Raw genomic sequence first — 18,178 nt, forward strand, 5'->3', positions numbered from 1 at the left:
ATCTGTATTCAAGGATCGGTCTGATCAAAGAGTTGAAAATATGAACGTGTGGTTGTTTTTGAAGTCTTTCCCGGATGTGAGGATACACCCGAAAACTTTGTAAGCTTGCGAGACAATCTTGCATCGGTGTGTGCTAAGAATGTAAATTTAGTACCGAAGGTAATCCTGAGATCCTTGATCGAGGTAGAGTTCGGCAATTGTTTTCCATCAATATTATAATTGTACGTCTTGTAGCCATGTGATCTGGTGAATATTATGATTGCGCATTTATTGATGTTCGGGTTGAGTTTATTCTTGAGGCATCAGCTAATGCAAAGTTATTTTGATAAAACCATAAATTCACTAAGTGGTTTTGCGATTATAATTTTAATTAAATGTGTTTTTTTTTTTACTTGATGATATTTAAAATATGTGTATGGTATAACGTCGTTATTTATATATTACTTTTTTTTTTAATATAGTAAACCACAGGAACGGTGGTTGGCGTAAGATAAGAAAAGTTCCAGGGATGCTCACAATTTTTTTCTTTTTCGGTCCGCGGATGAAGAAAAAAAAAGCTTGAGCTCAAAAGGATGGAAAATGTAAAAGCCAACTGGTAACGACACAGATTTTTCGTAAGTATACAAGTTTCTTTGTACCTTCATAAAGAAAATGCGATACAAGAGGAAACAATTATGAGGCAATGGACATAAGAAAAAAAAAATAAAAATAAAAGATAAAAAAAAGGAAAAAAGAATTTACTTCAGAGATGAGTATAGATAATATAAAGAAAAGCTGTCGGAACGAAAGGTCCTTTTTTATTTATTTATCCTTTTACTTAGACTTAACACCTACCCGGAAAAATATACTCTTCGATTGATGGAGAGAAAAATAATAATTGTCAAGTTTGTAGATAAATATTATCAATATAAATGGTTTTTAAGATATTTTTCTTTTTTAATAGAAATTATATTAAATTTTTAATAAAACAAATAAAAGCAAAAGAATTTTAAACTGAAATTAAAATAAAATGTTTTCAGTTAACGTAGAAAACATTCTATAAATAAAACAGAGAATGTAATTTTTAATTACTCTTGACTAAAGAAGGAAACCTTTTATTTATTCATCTTTTCCTTTGTCCGGAGAAGAACAAAAAAAAATAAACCTTTCCGGAAAAAAATACCCTTATTTAATGTAAAAAAAAAAAAGTTGTCATAGAATTAGTTAAATGTTTTTTTTTTCTTAAGTGATTAATAGAATAATATTATTATAATCTTAAAAATTGTAAAATCCCAATAAAAAATTGCTTTTATTATTGGAAACAGAATGAAATAAATACTAGTTTTAAATTTATTTAGATTGATGAAAGGGATTAGTTGAATTATATTTCAAAAGCACAAGGGCTTATTATTTTTTACGAAATGACGAACTTTTTACCGAAATATTTTTTAGTGAATGTATGCATACGTATACTTCCGCTAACTGTAGTTAGCAGTTATTCTGTTTTGTAAAATGTACCCTTGTAACAATTTTTTCCGATAAATATATCACGACGAATTAATGTTACCGTGGATAAACTGCATTCTAACTAAAAATTCTGATTTAATTTAATTGAAAGTTTTCTATCGGATTCTATCGTACTTAATTGTAAAATAGTATTTTATTTTTACCGAACAAAGCCGATTGAGTTTCTGTCGAATTAAATTGGACAATTTCATTGTCTTTTGTTTCCAATTGAGTTTCCATTGAATTCAATTTGTCATTTGTCAAAGTGAGTTTCAATAATATAAAATTCACATTGAACGATATTGAGTGAAGCCAACTATTTTCTTTTAACATATACTACAGGTATGCCAATTTCCATTGGGAATTTTGCAAATAAAAACTACACTGCTTCCAATTTTTGGCGTTGAACAACTACTCTATATGGAGAGGAGTTTCTTTGAAAATTCAGTGACGGGTTACACCATTAATATCTGCACCATATGCAAAAAAAAGCTTCATAATTATTGCATTACCTTTTCTAATAGCAGCGATCAGTAGTCTTGTATTCGTTAAAAGTAAGTCGACCATTTTACTTCGTCATTACATTGAACAATAGTCATGTGTAATGGTTTTATGCCAAAGGAAGAGTCATAATCAGCCTTCACAGCATTGACATCAGAACCGTTTTCAATTAAAACATCAGCAATTTCTACGCAATTTTACTTCACTGTCAGATGTAAGAGAGAGAAACAAAGACCTGTAAGTAATTGCGTATCAACGTCTGCTCCAAACACTATTAGATTTTAAATTATTTAAAGATTTCTTTTCATGACAGCAATATGAAAAGCTGTACGCCGAATGATTTTTGTAATAATTACTTCAACTTGCTTACCTAGCAGATAATCGATCAATCGTTCATCACGATTTCTGAAGTTCAATACTGAATCTATTTTTCCACTGTACGCTGGAATGATTGATTATCGTTTAAAGAAAGCATTAGGACGAAAAAAATTGTTATTAAATGTTATTGATTTAGTTTATGATATTGAACTTCTAAGTACTTTTGCAAGGAAGATATTTAAGTTTCTAACCAACGGAGACTTAAAATAATTAACGTTTTAATAACAACATCAAGATTATTTTATGGACAATTTTTAGAATTAAAAAAATGTTTGTTAGATTGAATGCATATTTATTGAATTAAAGTAGATTTCTTTAAGAAGAAATGATAATTTACTTAATTCAAAAAAATATGTTATGTTTTGTACTAAAATAAACAAATAATTAATTAAAAATATATTAATTTTATTTTTCTTTCAGATATCAAAAAATTTATTTCCAATACCCGTCATTTATAAGTATTCAAAGTTTTTATTTGCAAAATTTCCAATGGAAATTGGCATACCTGTAGTATATGTTAAAAAAAACAGTTGGCTTAACTCAATATTGTTCAATGTGAATTTTATATTATTGAAACTCACTTTGACAAATGACAAATTTAATTCAATGGAAACTCAATTGGAAACAAAAGACAATGAAATTTTCCAATTTAATTCGACAGAAACTCAATCGGCTTTGTTCGGTAAAAATAAAATACTATTTTACACTTAAGTATGATAGAATCCGATAGAAAACTTTCAATTAAATTAAATCAGAATTTTTAGTTAGAATGCAGTTTATCCCGGGTAACATTAATTCGTCGTGATGTATTTATCGGAAAAAATTGTTACAAGGGTACATTTTACAAAATAGGATAACTGCTAACTACAGTTAGCGGAAGTATACGTATGCATACATTCACTAAAAAATATTTCGGTAAAAAGTTCGTCATTTCGTAAAAAATAATAAGCCCTTGTGCTTTTGAAATATAATTCAACTAATCCCTTTCATCAATCTAAATGAATTTAAAACAAGTATTTATTTTATTTTGTTTCCAATAATAAAAACAATTTTTTTTTAGGATTAAAAAAAAAAATTAATATTTTAAACAATTATGAATATGAAATTCTTGTTTTTATGTCAAGATATACATGAAAAATACACTATATCCTTTATAACGAGTGCCATATCCTTTTTTGATGTTATTTGCAGGTATATCTTGATTTTTTCGAAAATTTCAAATCCAACTTCACCGCCCATCTTACGGCATTAAATACAATTTTTAAGATCATAATGATGTTGTTTTACTAATCACTTAAGAAAAAAAAACATTTAACTAATTCTATAACAACTTTTTTTTTACATTAAATGAAAGGTATTTTTTTCCGGAAAAGTTTATTTTTTTTGTTCTTCTCCGGACAAAGTAAAAGATGAATAAATAAAAGGTTTCCTTCTTCAGTCAAGAGAGTAATTAAAAATTACATCCTCTATTTTATTTATAGAATGTTTTTCAAATTAACTGAAAGCATTTTATTTTATTTTCAGTTTAAAATCCTTTACTCAACATAATTTCTATTGAAAAAAGAAAATATTTTAAAAAACATTTATTTTTATATTTATTTACAATACGTATTAAAGAATTTAATTACGAAAACTCAAAATATTGAAATTGTTTGATAATACATTAAATTTATTCTAATCATGAAACTTTTCATTAAATATTTCATCTGTTTTATATTCAACGTCGAATAATCAACAGCAGGACATAAATAATTTATTTTATTGATTATCAACTCTTGATTTATTTTATTTCTCTGTAATGACAATCGTCGTTATTTATATTGTCAGAAAAATATATATATTTTAAACTTTCAAAGTTGTCTTCAATTTTTTACGCTCCATAAATACCGAAAAAATATTATCAGACCAAAAATAAATATTTTTTTTGTTTTTCAAATTACTTTTTTCTTATTTTAAGACTTTTAAAAATACGTAGTAATTTAACTCTCAGAAGATCAGATTTAATTATTGACAATCAAAATATAATCAAAACTTTAAATATCTTTATGATAAGAATAAAGTTTCTAAACCAGGGAAAAGTATGACAAACTTAACTGGAAAACCGAGAAATATCAAGGAATTTAAAAATCATAAATTGCCCCCTCCCCTTCTCTTCCTCCCCCATTACTACTAGAGCCCGAGTTGTGCATAATTACAAGATTTTTAATTAAAATTCATTAGTAGCGTTTCTACATCGGAATTCTTCATTTCTTATCGCAAATTTATATTTTCTGATAATCTTATCACAAAAAAATAACCTGCAGCTATTGGTTTTCATTCAAAATGAAAAAAACTTAGTTAAAACACAGAATTTATCTGATATTTATTAAAACCGAAAGATAAATAATTCCAACATGAAAAATGCAATATTGCTCAGAGCACTATAATCATATTGGATCATCATATGACGTAAAGATTTTGTGTAAAGAAGGCATCAATCTTATTCACCAAGGGTTTTACGGTGGCGTCAAGAGACCTCAGGCTTTAAATTTTAAGTATATATAATTTAAAACTACAGTTCACTAACATAATATATATATGTTAAGCTCAATTAATATTAAATGTCATCTCATTTAAAATTTAAAACATCACTTAATTTTTTTTTCTTTATTTTCAAATCTTACAATTCTTCAATAAGATTTATTATTAAAAATTGTCAAATAAATCTCGAGAATGAATGTAAGCTACAGAACGCGGTCGGAAAGATTTTTAGCGTAGGTAGTTGGATATATTTCAATGAGAAACTTGAGCAACAGAACTGAATTGTGGAGGGGTTGTTCTCCCAAGTGATATTGGGTAACAGCCGTATTGACAGTTTATATATATGGATCTACAGATACATTCCTAGAAAACGTAGTATACATTTGAATCGAAATTTGCATGAACAATACAAATTATATTAGTCACTACATATTACACAACACGTGTTTTCTTTAGTATTTTCCTCAGAGGATTCGAGAATATAAATAGAATGGTAAAAATAAAAAAAAATAAATAAGACGAGTTCCGATCTTAATCCTCCTCTATAACTAATGAAACCAACACACAATTTTATCCTTATATAGAGTACGCACGTTTTCTAGATCCCCAAGGACTTGGCCGAGTGACAAATGTTCGGATAAAATAAAGTAACCTAAGTTACTTTAAAAAACATCCCCTTTTTTCACGCCTATGTTTATTTCCCAAGCGGTTTAAACCCTCGAAAATAGAAAATAGTTTGAGCTTTATTGACTATTAATGAGCTTTATACCATAATGCAGCTTGTCAATTTACTTTTAAATAAACGTTTAATTTATTCAATTAAAATGTTAAATGTTAAAATTAATTAATTTTTATAGCTTTTTGGTTTTTTAAATAAAACATTTATATTCAGTAATGGATAAAACGCATCGATCGTCAAAGCGATGCAAATCAAATTGTAGTACATCAAGCGAAATTGATTTTTATATGAGCTAACGATTTATAAATATAAATATTTACATAACATGATATATAAAATAAAAAGTTATATATACTCATACTATTATACTAAAACATTATTATTAAAAAATTAAACTGTTTAATCATTTGTAACTCAGCGAAATAAAACTAAAAAAATAAACAAAAAAACGAATCATTTATTTTAGACTGATTATTTGAACGATGAATTTTCAAAATATGTCAGTGCCATAAGGACTCAGAAATACAAATGTAATTCAGATTTAAATAAAATCTGTAATCACTCCGAATTTACTCCCAATTTTTTACAGTGTAGATTATAGAGCATTGATGGAGCAACGAGCTTTAAAAGCCTGGACAAAAATAACTGAAAACCCATCTCTAAAATTATGCCCGAGTGTGTGCGTGTGTGTCAACAAAATATAGTCGTACGTACATAGAAGATATTTCTTGAATGAATCAATTTGAGAAGAGTTCAGGCAGTAGTTGACGGAGTTTATTGGGCATCAAATATTATTAGTTTTCAAGATCAATCAATTCTACAAGTTTCAAATTTATTGAAAACTTTTTCTTTTCAATAACTCATCTACTGATATAATAATCCGAAACTTTTAATCTAAGTTGATAAATCCTATTATAATTGTTTTTAAACGAATTCCAATCGATTTATTTGTTTAAAAAAAATCTAACTGAGATTACACTTCGTAATCAAATTTTATTCAGTGATCTTTTGTCACAAATTAATAAAATTTGAATAATTTTCGGTTTTAGTTTTTTTAGTTACTAATAAAATCATTCTGATAAATTGTGTGTTAATACAAAATTTTTATGTTGTTTTAACATTATTAATTAGTGTAAAAAAATAGCACAACAAAATGTTAACATTCTCTATTACCGGTTCAAAAACTTTTACACTTATAAAAATTTTTCTATATTTAAATTTAACAAGTGACTTTGGTAAATTCAGCACATTCTTTGTGTTTCTTTAGTAAATTAACATGCGCTCTATGTTAAAGTTACACTTTAAAAGTATTAACACTTGTTTGGACAACGACACTGAGTAAATGTTACTTTTGTTTCAATTAAAATTTCTTTGTGTTGAAAATAAACTTATCAAACAATACTAAAGTAGTATGTTAACACACGAAAATGTGGAATATGTAACATAAAATTTTTAACACAGACTTTTTTCTTTACGCAAATACGAAAAATTTTTTACTGCATAGTTAACTGCCTTCAAAAATATAATCTAAAAATTGTAAAAAAAATCTTTCTCCCGATTTTTAATTTTCTTGCCTTCTATAATATTTATTGTAAAACAAAATAAAAATGTAATAATGTATATTAAATCTTTATGAGCTCGATAAGAGTAAAAAGCCCTAAAGCTGGTATCCGTATTTTTAATCCGCATCACATTATTGACATTATTGCAATAACTGATAAATTTTTTACAAAAAAATATCTTTTTCATTTAAAATCTTAGATCGGAATATATTATTCACGTTATCACGTTTATATAAAGTAAATATTATGTATAGAATTTGTATCACAATAGACGTAAATATTATATGACGCAAAATTCACGGTGTGGTAAATATTTAAAAATTTAATTTATAAGCTTGCATTCGCATTATCCATTATTATTATATACATACATATATAATTCAATATAACCAGTTTGCATTTTACAAAATTAAGCTTATTACTTTAATTAAATATAGATGTTTATCTAGATAAATGCGCGTATTTTGAATTTGCGAGACTCTCGCTCATTGTTTTTTTTTTTTTAATTTTCAAAATTTATATCACAACATCTACCGGAAACAACATTGAAAGTATAGTATCGATAAAATTACAATGATTATGATAAAAAATAAATAACAGAAGATAAAGTACACGAGCAAAAAAAATGATACTGATCACAGTAATATCATATTTTATATTTGCTCAGCTTTAAGCAATAACCGTCAATCCTTACAAAGATACTTGGCCCTTAATATTCCATTTAATTTTACAACACACGATAAACCGAAAAAGATAAGAATAAAAAAACATTTACGACATATTCTGGTTTCTGACAGTTTTATATAAAAAACGATTCTTGTAAAACGATATATTAAAAATCATAACCGGATTTTTTTTTCTCGGGTCATCAATTTTTCTGCTTCGATTGTACCATAAATTGATAAATAAAAATAGTATATTTTAATATAAATATAAAATAGAAAAATTACCTCTGAAAGCTGGTATTTGAAGAATTTTAAGCTCATCATATTTATGCATCGTACAATCTTGTATAACAGATTTCCCATGGGCTGCAGTTTTTCCTCGATTTACATTACAACAGTTCAATGTTCAAATTTTTCCGCTAAAATTATATTCACATCACGTTCCAAATGTTCATTTCAATATAATATTATTCGCATAGTATACGTATTCTATCTATATCGTAACTATTGAAAATATTGAATGTCAAATACAAATAAATATTAAAATTGCGCTCCCTTACTCACTCACCATAACGGTATGTACGGTCTCCATTTTAACCAGCAATCAGCAACCAATTAAATTCGAAAGACAGTGAAAGAACTTTCATATTTCAAATGTAGGCAGCGCCACTTTACGATCCGATATTGGTAGCACTACATTTTTAAAAACCCGCGAAAATTTGAATTTCTTAATAAATTTATAACCAAGACGAAACGGGGATTTCCAAAATTTATTACTATTTTAACTGACAATCTTTCAATAACTCATAAAATAAATTTTCAACATTAAATTATTTGTCTTTCGTATTAAAAAAAAAAATTACTAACTAATAATTAAATTTAAAAAATTAAATTAATTTTTTTTTAATATAAACCAAAGCCAGTAATTTAAAAATAAATCTATTATTTTTTATTTTTTTTTAAATTCTTTTAAAATGAATTTTTTGTTTAAACTCGAATACACTAGAACCTTTGTCACTAGGACACTTGTCGCGTTGTGTATTGAGTATTGAGACAAAAAAAGTTTTGCATTAAAAAAATAAAAAAAAAAAACAGAATCATGTGTCAAAATTGTTTTGATGCGGGGAAAGAGGGAAAATAAGCAAGTAAAGTGAGTGAGCGAGTAAGTATTAATACTTGTATAATAAAAAAAAAAAGAAAGAAATAAATATTAAACTAAACCAATACCCAAGAGTTCGAGAGAGCTTTATCTTTCATTATGCGCCGTTGAGTGAATTGTCAAGTGAAAATCAGAAATGGCTGCCAACGATCAACAGCTAAAGGTGAGTGTGTGTTGATTATTTGTCAATGTTTTTTTTCGTTCTATTTAATTTACATTATTTTAAATATTAAATAGTGTTATATATTATGTGTATTATCTACACTAAAGAATGTACTACGTCACTGTTTATTTATTGTTAATTATCATTGAGTCAATTTCCCAGATTTAAATTAAATAAAAAAAATAATAAAAATGGTAAGTGTACGATGAGATGCGGCAAATAAATATAATACGTGTGTGTGTGTATTTTCATTCTGTAATACATACAAGGAAATACATATAATACAACCTTGAGTATTAAATGTCGTATTAAATTATTAACAAGTTATTATAATTAATATTAAATGTTAATGTATTAAAATTAAATATTTTAATAAAATATATGGTGACATTTTTTTTTATTTTAATTCAAGTTTTTATTGTTTATTTTTATTGAGTTTGACAGTAGTATTTACGTTTGTCCAGCTGTCACATTTGTCATTTACAAGTGACGGTCAACGTTTCTGTTATATTTTTATATTTTATTGTTAACATTAATTAATTTTATTTTAATATATTTGTATATATGTTATTTTTAGTTGCTTAATATTTATTATCTTAAAGTTTTATGTTACTAAATATTATCATTAATGTCTTGAGTCACGTTCGTCAGTGATAAGTCAGGAAAATTCGTGAAAAAAAAAATTATACAATCTGTATAAAATTACTCGGCCATCAAATGGAGAAGGTATTTACTAAAGTTTTACAATCAAACAAGTATTTAATCACAAATCATGGCTGACTTTTTTATTTTTAACTTTTTTTTTTTACTTGTTTAACTTTACGACTGATTAATACGTTGCGTTAATATTTATTGAAAGATTTTAATTATTTTTCATTAATTTATTTTCTTTTATTATTTATTATTTTAATTAATACTCGTTCAAATCTGAACATATGCTGCCGTTTATATTAATGATTATCGCTTATATTTATACTGAATTAAAGGAAAAAATTAAAAAAATTTTTTTTTATGACAATTAGCTCAAATAAATAATTGATTTTTTTAAATATACATCACATTGTAACCTTTTTTTATTACTATAATTAAACATCAGGTTTTGTGAGGGTACTTTTGTTTTTTTTATATATTATTGTTATTGTTGTCTTATCTTGTTGTTCGTTATTTAGAATTAAAAATGATTTAATAAGTTGACGATGTAAAAATTCATATCTATGAATAGATTGTGCAACTTTTTATTAAATGAAAAACAAAAAATAATAATATATCATGTTATATAAATTTTACTCAAGTTTTTTTTTAAATTTTATTTTATTAATACTAATAGTATTTTGTTTTTTTATTATATTTTTTTTTATTGTTAATATTTTAAATTGTTTAGGAGCAAAAAGAATCAAGAGAACCAGCTCATCATGCCAGGCGACCAATGAATGCTTTTCTTATATTTTGTAAACGACATCGTGGATCAGTGAGATTGCATTTTCCACATCTTGAAAATCGTGCTGTCACTCGGGTTCTCGGTGAATGGTGGGCTACTTTACATCCAGATCAGAAACAATCATATATAAATTTAGCTCAGGAGGTTGTTATTCAAAACATTTAATTTTAGTTATTTTTAATTATCAATTATTGTCAATCAATATTCAAAAGCCTTCAAGGCTTTGATTATGAAAGATTCTTAATCTATAAAAAAAAAGAAAAAAAAAACTTCAAGTAGATTTTTTTTATTTTAAGTAATTAAATTCTTGACAACTTATCTTGACTTTTTTGTCTTTAATTTATAAGTTATAGCTCGTTAATAAAATTTAAAAAAATTTGAATAAATTTTCACATTAATTATTACAAAAACTTTGAATTTATTAGCTCTATAAAAGTTCTTAAGTTGAGATTAAATTTTTTCAGGATTTAATTAACGAAAAAAATACATTTTTAAAGGTCTAAGTATTGAAACTTATTTATTTATTAATTTTTTTTTTTTTTTCATAGTATAAAGATGCATTTTTAAATGCAAATCCAGATTTTAAATGGTATAAATTACCCGCCCCACCACTCAGAACATTAACAACAAGACCGACAAACAAAAAACCGGATGTTGGATCGAGTTATGAACAAAATTCAACAATTACAACAAGTAACTCAAATTACGAGTCTTCCAATTATACAAACACTGAAAATAATGATGCTATTCAACCAGGTAAATTAGCTGATGAATCTCAGATTGGTGGACTGAGTTCATTATTTACACCACAAAAAAATTCATCCAATCGTAAGGATGATGATGATGGTGATCATAATAATGATAACGATGATGATGATGATGTCGATGATGAAGATGATGAATTACCAAATATAGAAAATGATAATATAGCAAATGGAGCAGATGAAATAATCGTACCTAAACCACCGAAAAAACGTTATACAGAATTGCCAATTGACTTGGAACAAAAGAGAGACTGCAAAGCTGACTTATTTGGGGAATCAAGGACAGGGATCGCTGAGTCTAATAACAATAACAGCAGCAACAACAATAACAATGAGCATCATCTTCATTTGGATGATGAAAAAAGAAAACGCGAGGCGAATTCTTATATGGAAGTAAATAGTCCGGAGGATAATAATTTTCGAGGTGAACGCAGCTGTAAGGGATTGCGTTATCAAAAATTTCTTGCTGAGCAAGTGAGAAATGTTGGATCGATGGCACAGCAAGTCAAACGACGACGTACTGAGCTCAATAAGTAATTTTATTTATTAGATTATTTGTCAAGGTTGCCACAAACCGAAAATTATCAGGGAATTTAATGCAGCCGGAAAATATCATAGAAATTTCAGGGTATTTCGAAAAGTATCCGGGAATTGAATTGCGACGCTTAAAAATTAAAAAATTTTTAATGATTTTCAACAGGTAATCGAAAGAAAATGGTCGTAGAATAAAAAAAAAAGCAAATTGTAGCTTTAAGTATCTAGTTTGCTGATCTTGTCTTAAATTTTTTTTTATTATTCACGGTCCCGGAGTAATCCTAAGAAAACTATCGAAGAAAAAATTTTCAAAATTGTTGCTCGTCTTAAGAACGGTCTACGGGCTTCAATAAATTTTTTTCAATAATCATGATTGATTTTTGATTGCTCTGGAGCCGTACATAATAAAAAAATTTCAAGACCAGATCAGAGAACTAGACACGAAGCTACAATTTGTTATTGTTGTACGGCCAGTTTCCTTCGAGTTACATCCAGTTGAAAATCACTTAAAAATTTGAAATTTATGTTTCTTATCCCTTAATTTTTGTGACTATTGTATTTTGAATTTATTTTAATTAAAAAATTTCTTATTAAATATTTTAACATCAAGTATTCAAAAGTAGGCCATACTAATTTATTTTATTGACTTTTTATTTGGTTTCTCGCATGATTTAATTATCAGGTTTAATTATTGATAATGAAAATATAATTAAAACTTTGAATATCAATGATACGAATAAAATTTCTGAATCAGAGAAAAATGTGAAAAACTTTACTGGAAAACCGGAAAATATAATGGAATTTAAAAATAATTTTTTTGTGGCCAGCCTGTTTGTTTATGAGATGCTTTTTTGTGGTGAGCTATAAAGATAATTAACTTTTGTTTGCCCGATAATTATATTTTTAGACTTACTGGCATTGAAAAACATACAAAGGAAAGAAGAAATTCAATATCGTCCAATGTAAGCGAAAAGACTGATTCATTGAGCAGTGAGGGAGGTAATAGTTCACGCAGTGACTTGGAGCATCTTGTTGATAGGTAAATTTAGGTCACCTATTAACTTATTTATTGATAATTGATTAATTAATTAAACTGCTTGCATAACATATAATTAAATTATTAACATTACATGTTCACTATCGATATTAAATCAGTGCTGAAGGGAAAGTTGAAGCTTCAAAGCCGGAAAATACTGAGACAGATGAAGCCGAATTTGAGGCATGGACACGTAAACGATTTAAAGCCGAGTATGTTTATATTATTTTATTTTTTTTATACGATTAATTGTAACAAATTAAATATTTCAATTTTAATTTTAATTAACAGAGATTTTAATTTGGAGAAAAAAATAGAAGCATTACCCTCATTAAGTTTAGAAGAATTTCAAGAAAAGAAAAAACAACAGCGTACTAAAAAAAAAAAATTACCACAAAAATTAAATACAAATTCAATAGCTAAACGTACTTTAGTTAATCAAAATAATAATGGACAGTTAGATACTTCAATAAATAATCGGAAAGAAATAAATGATATTAATTCACATGAAGAAAGTAATAATGCTCATTTGGTTGGTAGTCAAAAACGAAAAGCTCGTAAACAAAGTATAACACGTAATGCTTCTGCAATAGTATCGAAAAATTCAACGCAAGAAACGAATCAACGTAAGTATATTAATAGTATTATTACTATTTTCTATATAAATATAATAATTATAAATAAATAATGATGATATTTATTTAGCTTGGTGTGCATCACCAGATCTCGAAGCATTGGCCTGTCTTGCAGAATTAGCTGCTAATCGAACGAAACTTACCAAGTAACTCTACTTACTAATATTATTATTATTATTATTATTATTATTATTATTATTATTATTATTATTATTATTATTATTATTATTATCATTATTATGATTATCCTTTAAATTCTTTTAATGTATAAAAAAAAAAGTTACTCGGTTTTTATTTTTTGTTTTTATTATTATAAATCTATTGTTTATGTGCCACTATTACGTTAACATATTGGCATAAGAATAATTAACGAATTTATAATTTTTATCGACATTTATCGTATTATTAAAAGTAAATGATATAAATACATATATTAGAGTGTTTCGAAAAAGTAAATTTTTTTTCTTATGGTTTTAAAAGTAGGTTTTGAGTCTAAAAATAATCCTCCCAAAAGAGCAGCTCGAAATCTCAATTCAACTAAGAGCTCAACGACTATTCATTTTCCCATTTAAATTAAATGTAAAAAATATTTTTTTTTGTTTTTCAATAATAAAAGTATTGAATAAATTTTTTTTCGAAAATCGAAGCACATGGTCTTGTAGAAAATTAAATTCTCTACAAAAAAATTTCCGCGTGATTTCTTCGTACAACTAACAAGAAAAAGTTATGAAGCTTTGAACTATAATAAATAGTATAACTTGATGTTTTTATTATAATAAACAGTTTTGTGACAGAAATTTAGGTTTTTTCTTGCTTAAATACGCGATTCATCTCAATTTGAAACTGACGTATTTTGAAATAATTTGTTTAATTCATTTGATTTATTACATTATCAACAATTATTTAATTTACAATTTTTCTTAAAAAACAATATTTTACTTTCGAAATTTCTACAGAAAATAAGTAAGATCGTAGCAATCTTTTTAAAGCACCTGACTGACTATACGTGATATATAGATTCACCGTTTAAACATGTACATGCAATAAAATCCGGTAATTAGCTTTAAAACTGTGTACACCTTAAGTTTTTTAATTCACTATTGTTTCAAGCTTCATATATTTTTTTTGTCAGTTGTACGAAGAAAACATTCAGGAACTTTTTTGTAGAGCATTAAATTTCCTACAAGACTATGCACTCCAATTAAAAAAAAAAATTTCAATACTTTTATTTATAAAAAACAAAAAAAAAATATATTCACATGTAATTCAAATAAAAAATGAATATTCGTCGAGCTCTTAGCAGGGTTGAGATTTCTACCTGTTCATTTATGATGACTTGTTTTCATACCTTAGACTTAAGACCTTAAGACTCCAAAAAAGAAGTGTTTTTTTTTAAACACCCTAATATATATATTAATTATTATATTTAGATAATTGTTAATCTCGTGTTTATTATATCAACAGTTCAATATTTTAAAGTTTTTAAGTTAAAAAAAAATATATATGTATATCTATTTTACTACTTATCTAAATCTAATCATTATTATTATTATAAATATACCACATTTTATAGTTAAGTGGTATATTATATTTCTATTTTATTTAAAATATCTATTAATCATACTTGTTATTAATTATATATTTATAATTATCATCTAATCATATTTTCAAATTACTCGTGATAGAAAAATATGAATGTGAGTGATAAATGCCAAGTTAATAATAGCAAAAAAATATATATAAATATATATATTATTATTATTGTAAAGAAAATGAACTGAATTTAAATATAAAAAATTCTTTTTATATAATCACTGACGCTTCCAGGCGACTGATTGATTATTTGTCGCGGTGCTTCATATTTTTTACTATAATTATCATTATTATAAAATAACAAATGTACTATATAATAAATATAAACTATATCATCGTCATTAAAGCCTCGGAGTTTATATTTTTTAAAGAATTTTAAACTATTTATTGGACTATTAAATATCAATACTAATAATAATAATAAATAACCGGACTTCTAGGCTTTAATAATGATGAAAAAAAGAATTTTTTTTATTTATTATTGCACATTTTAATAGACGATTCGCATTGAGACATTAATAATTTGTCAACAGGGCATTTTAATGGACACTATTTTAAAACTGTTTATGATATATTAATATAATTATACATGGGAACAATGAGTATTTGATTCAATTTCAATGACAATCGTTCATTATGTTCTTTGTAAATGATGAGCTAAAAAAAAATATTACAATACAGCAGACGATATCGTTATATGTAATTGTTTAATGTAAATATTTAAGTTACAGTATTAAATTCTTGTGCGATCGTCGGGTTAAAAAAAAAATTATAATCAAAATGTTTATATGTAAACCTATAGATACGTACATATATACATTGATCGCAATTAATATTAAAAAAGATAAAAATTTAGAAAAAAAAATTTTATTCAGTATAAAATGAAATAAAAAAATATTTGTTTGATAAAATGTATTGTATGTACGTACAGGTTTTTATAATTAAGCTTTAATATATTAAAAGATATATTTATATTATTTATACCAAACTAACATAAACAATCTTAAAGACTAAGTAATAAACGAAAAACATAAAAGGAAAAAAGTAATGAGGTATTGTACGATTGATGAAAGTAAGAGATTTGTCTGTGATTTTGGCTGAAGGAGTTTTTAATCTTTTATATTTTTCTATTGATTATTATCATTTTAATTTGATTGCTATAAAACTTATCTATGAAAAAAAAAACTATATTAAATTATGTGGACGACATCAATAGTCTAAAGCCTTAAGCTGGGATTTTAAAAACACGTGTAGTTAATTATTTCATATTTCAAATGTGCCTTTAAAACAAAAATAATTATCAAAAACTTAATATAACAAACAAATGACCAAAACTATTTAATTATTCATTTTATTTTTAATTAATATTTTGTATTAAATATTATATAATAGATATAAAATATAAAAATTTTATTTTTCATTCAATTAAACTAGATTTTGTCATCTAAAGTTAGTTAACATGCCTAATAATATAATCAAACATAAAATAATAATAATAATTATTATTAAGCAGGCAAACTTTCCAATGATTGTGAGATAAAATAAATTAAAAAATAATACATATATATTTAAGATTGTATTTGCACAAGTAAAAGTGTGTAATTTGTAGCTTTAACAATGTAATTTACACAAGTTTATTCAAAAAAAATTATATATTATATATTTTAAAGTATATCTATCTGTATATGTATACATTCTCACATTGTAACATATTGTATACTGTTTGTATGCGTAATAAAAATAGCATATTTTGATGTAATCAATATTTCTTATTTTTTACTAGACCAATCGGATCAATAGTTATTTTAAAAAAGTCATTCGCAGCCGCAATGGAAGTAGATTTCTCGTAATATATTTTAATATTGAACCGCTAAAAGTTTTAATGATAGTAAGTACCATTAAAAATTCATAGAATGAAGTTTGAATCACAGTAGTTTGAATAAATTATTCAAATTTGAGTACTAACTTGAATAACTGGAGTAAAAAATTAATTTTACATCCAGATAAATTAACAAAAACAAATGTTCCGGAAAATTTCAAGAATTTAAAACATGTACTACTTCTAAACTTACGGATCGTAATGGCTCATTTTTTAACTCGATCAAAGTAATCGCCAAAAGAAGAAATATGCTGAATTTAATTGCGATCCGCTGAAAACTGTGATTAGCATCCGAGTGACAAGACACGATATATCCCATTCATACATCAGGGTGTTTTTTTTTTTTCGAACATTTTTTTTACTTAGTCTATATGAAAATTTTATTGTAGATGACAAAAAAAAATTCCTGGAAATTTGAGCCTTCAGTTTTAAGAGGTCGCGATTTATTTTTAAAGTTTTCCTATTTAAAAAGCATGAGAATGACATCACATTTTTCTTTTAAATTCCTACTTTAAAATTTCTAAGAGTGACAGATGCATTTTCATAAGTTAATGATTTAAAAGTTATATAAGACTTCAAACTTCAAAAATTTCATTTCTACCAGAAAATCATAGATATTTTTTCTAGAAAATCAATGAAAGAAAATAAAACGCATCAAAATATTGGCAATGGGATCCGAAATTTTTGTCACCAAAAACATTTGCTTAAAAGATTTTGCACGAGTGACAACAAAAAGTTAATTACAAATAATGGTAAGTAAGTCATCTAAAGGATTTTTTAATTGAAATGACTTTTAAAACGAAAAAAAGAAGACAAATTTCCTATGACTTCTCGGACCAACATCTGCATGTCTTATTTATATAAAAAAAAATTGGCTTTAAGACAAAACAAAATTTTTATGCATAGAACCGACTCTTCAAAAAAAAAAAAAAACATTTTCAATGACAGTTGAATTGAAACAGCAATTTCTTTTGTACTAAAAAATTCTGAATTTTTTCTGTAAGAAATTCAAATAATTATAATTGTATGCATATAATTTTTAATCTCAATAAATTAATGATCAATAAATTTAAAAAATTAATTTTATCAATGCAAATAGAAAATAAAAAAATTTTTTTTTAATTTTACCGCCACAAGTATTGACGTTCCGCCATCTTTAAAGAGAACGTCAAAACAAAACACAGGGA

At 25.3% G+C, this 18,178-nt stretch overlaps 1 protein-coding gene across 4 annotated transcripts; it reads left to right on the forward strand.

The window, feature by feature from the left end:
- The first annotated feature begins 8,833 nt into the window (after positions 1 to 8,833).
- LOC103568267 (myb-like protein F) lies at positions 8,834 to 16,665 on the forward strand. Of its 4 annotated transcripts, XM_008545055.3 has the most exons (8): positions 8,834 to 8,952; positions 9,023 to 9,112; positions 10,494 to 10,694; positions 11,099 to 11,847; positions 12,756 to 12,887; positions 13,004 to 13,096; positions 13,176 to 13,510; positions 13,590 to 16,664. In XM_008545055.3, the coding sequence occupies exons 2-8, from the start codon at positions 9,086 to 9,088 to the stop codon at positions 13,667 to 13,669; spliced, it is 1,617 nt and encodes a 538-aa protein (XP_008543277.1). In that variant the 5' UTR covers positions 8,834 to 8,952; positions 9,023 to 9,085; the 3' UTR covers positions 13,670 to 16,664. The 4 variants fall into 4 exon arrangements, with proteins under 4 accessions (XP_008543277.1, XP_008543276.1, XP_053594604.1 ...); XM_008545054.3 differs by having other exon boundaries at positions 8,834 to 9,112; XM_053738629.1 differs by lacking the exons at positions 8,834 to 8,952; positions 9,023 to 9,112 and adding an exon at positions 9,122 to 9,306 and having other exon boundaries at positions 13,590 to 16,665.
- The last annotated feature ends 1,513 nt before the right edge of the window (positions 16,666 to 18,178 follow it).

Source organism: Microplitis demolitor, chromosome 4 (assembly GCF_026212275.2).
Source record: "Microplitis demolitor isolate Queensland-Clemson2020A chromosome 4, iyMicDemo2.1a, whole genome shotgun sequence".
NCBI classification, from domain to species: Eukaryota; Metazoa; Arthropoda; class Insecta; order Hymenoptera; family Braconidae; genus Microplitis; species Microplitis demolitor.

Bases quoted from the DNA above. Each gene is read 5' to 3' on its own strand.
- LOC103568267 (XM_008545054.3), top strand. From the start codon at position 9,086: ATGGCTGCCAACGATCAACAGCTAAAG. The intron at 10,695-11,098 runs GTTGTTATTCAA...TTTTTTTCATAG, and splicing joins ATATAAATTTAGCTCAGGAG to TATAAAGATGCATTTTTAAA. The intron at 13,097-13,175 runs GTATGTTTATAT...TTTAATTAACAG, and splicing joins CGTAAACGATTTAAAGCCGA to AGATTTTAATTTGGAGAAAA.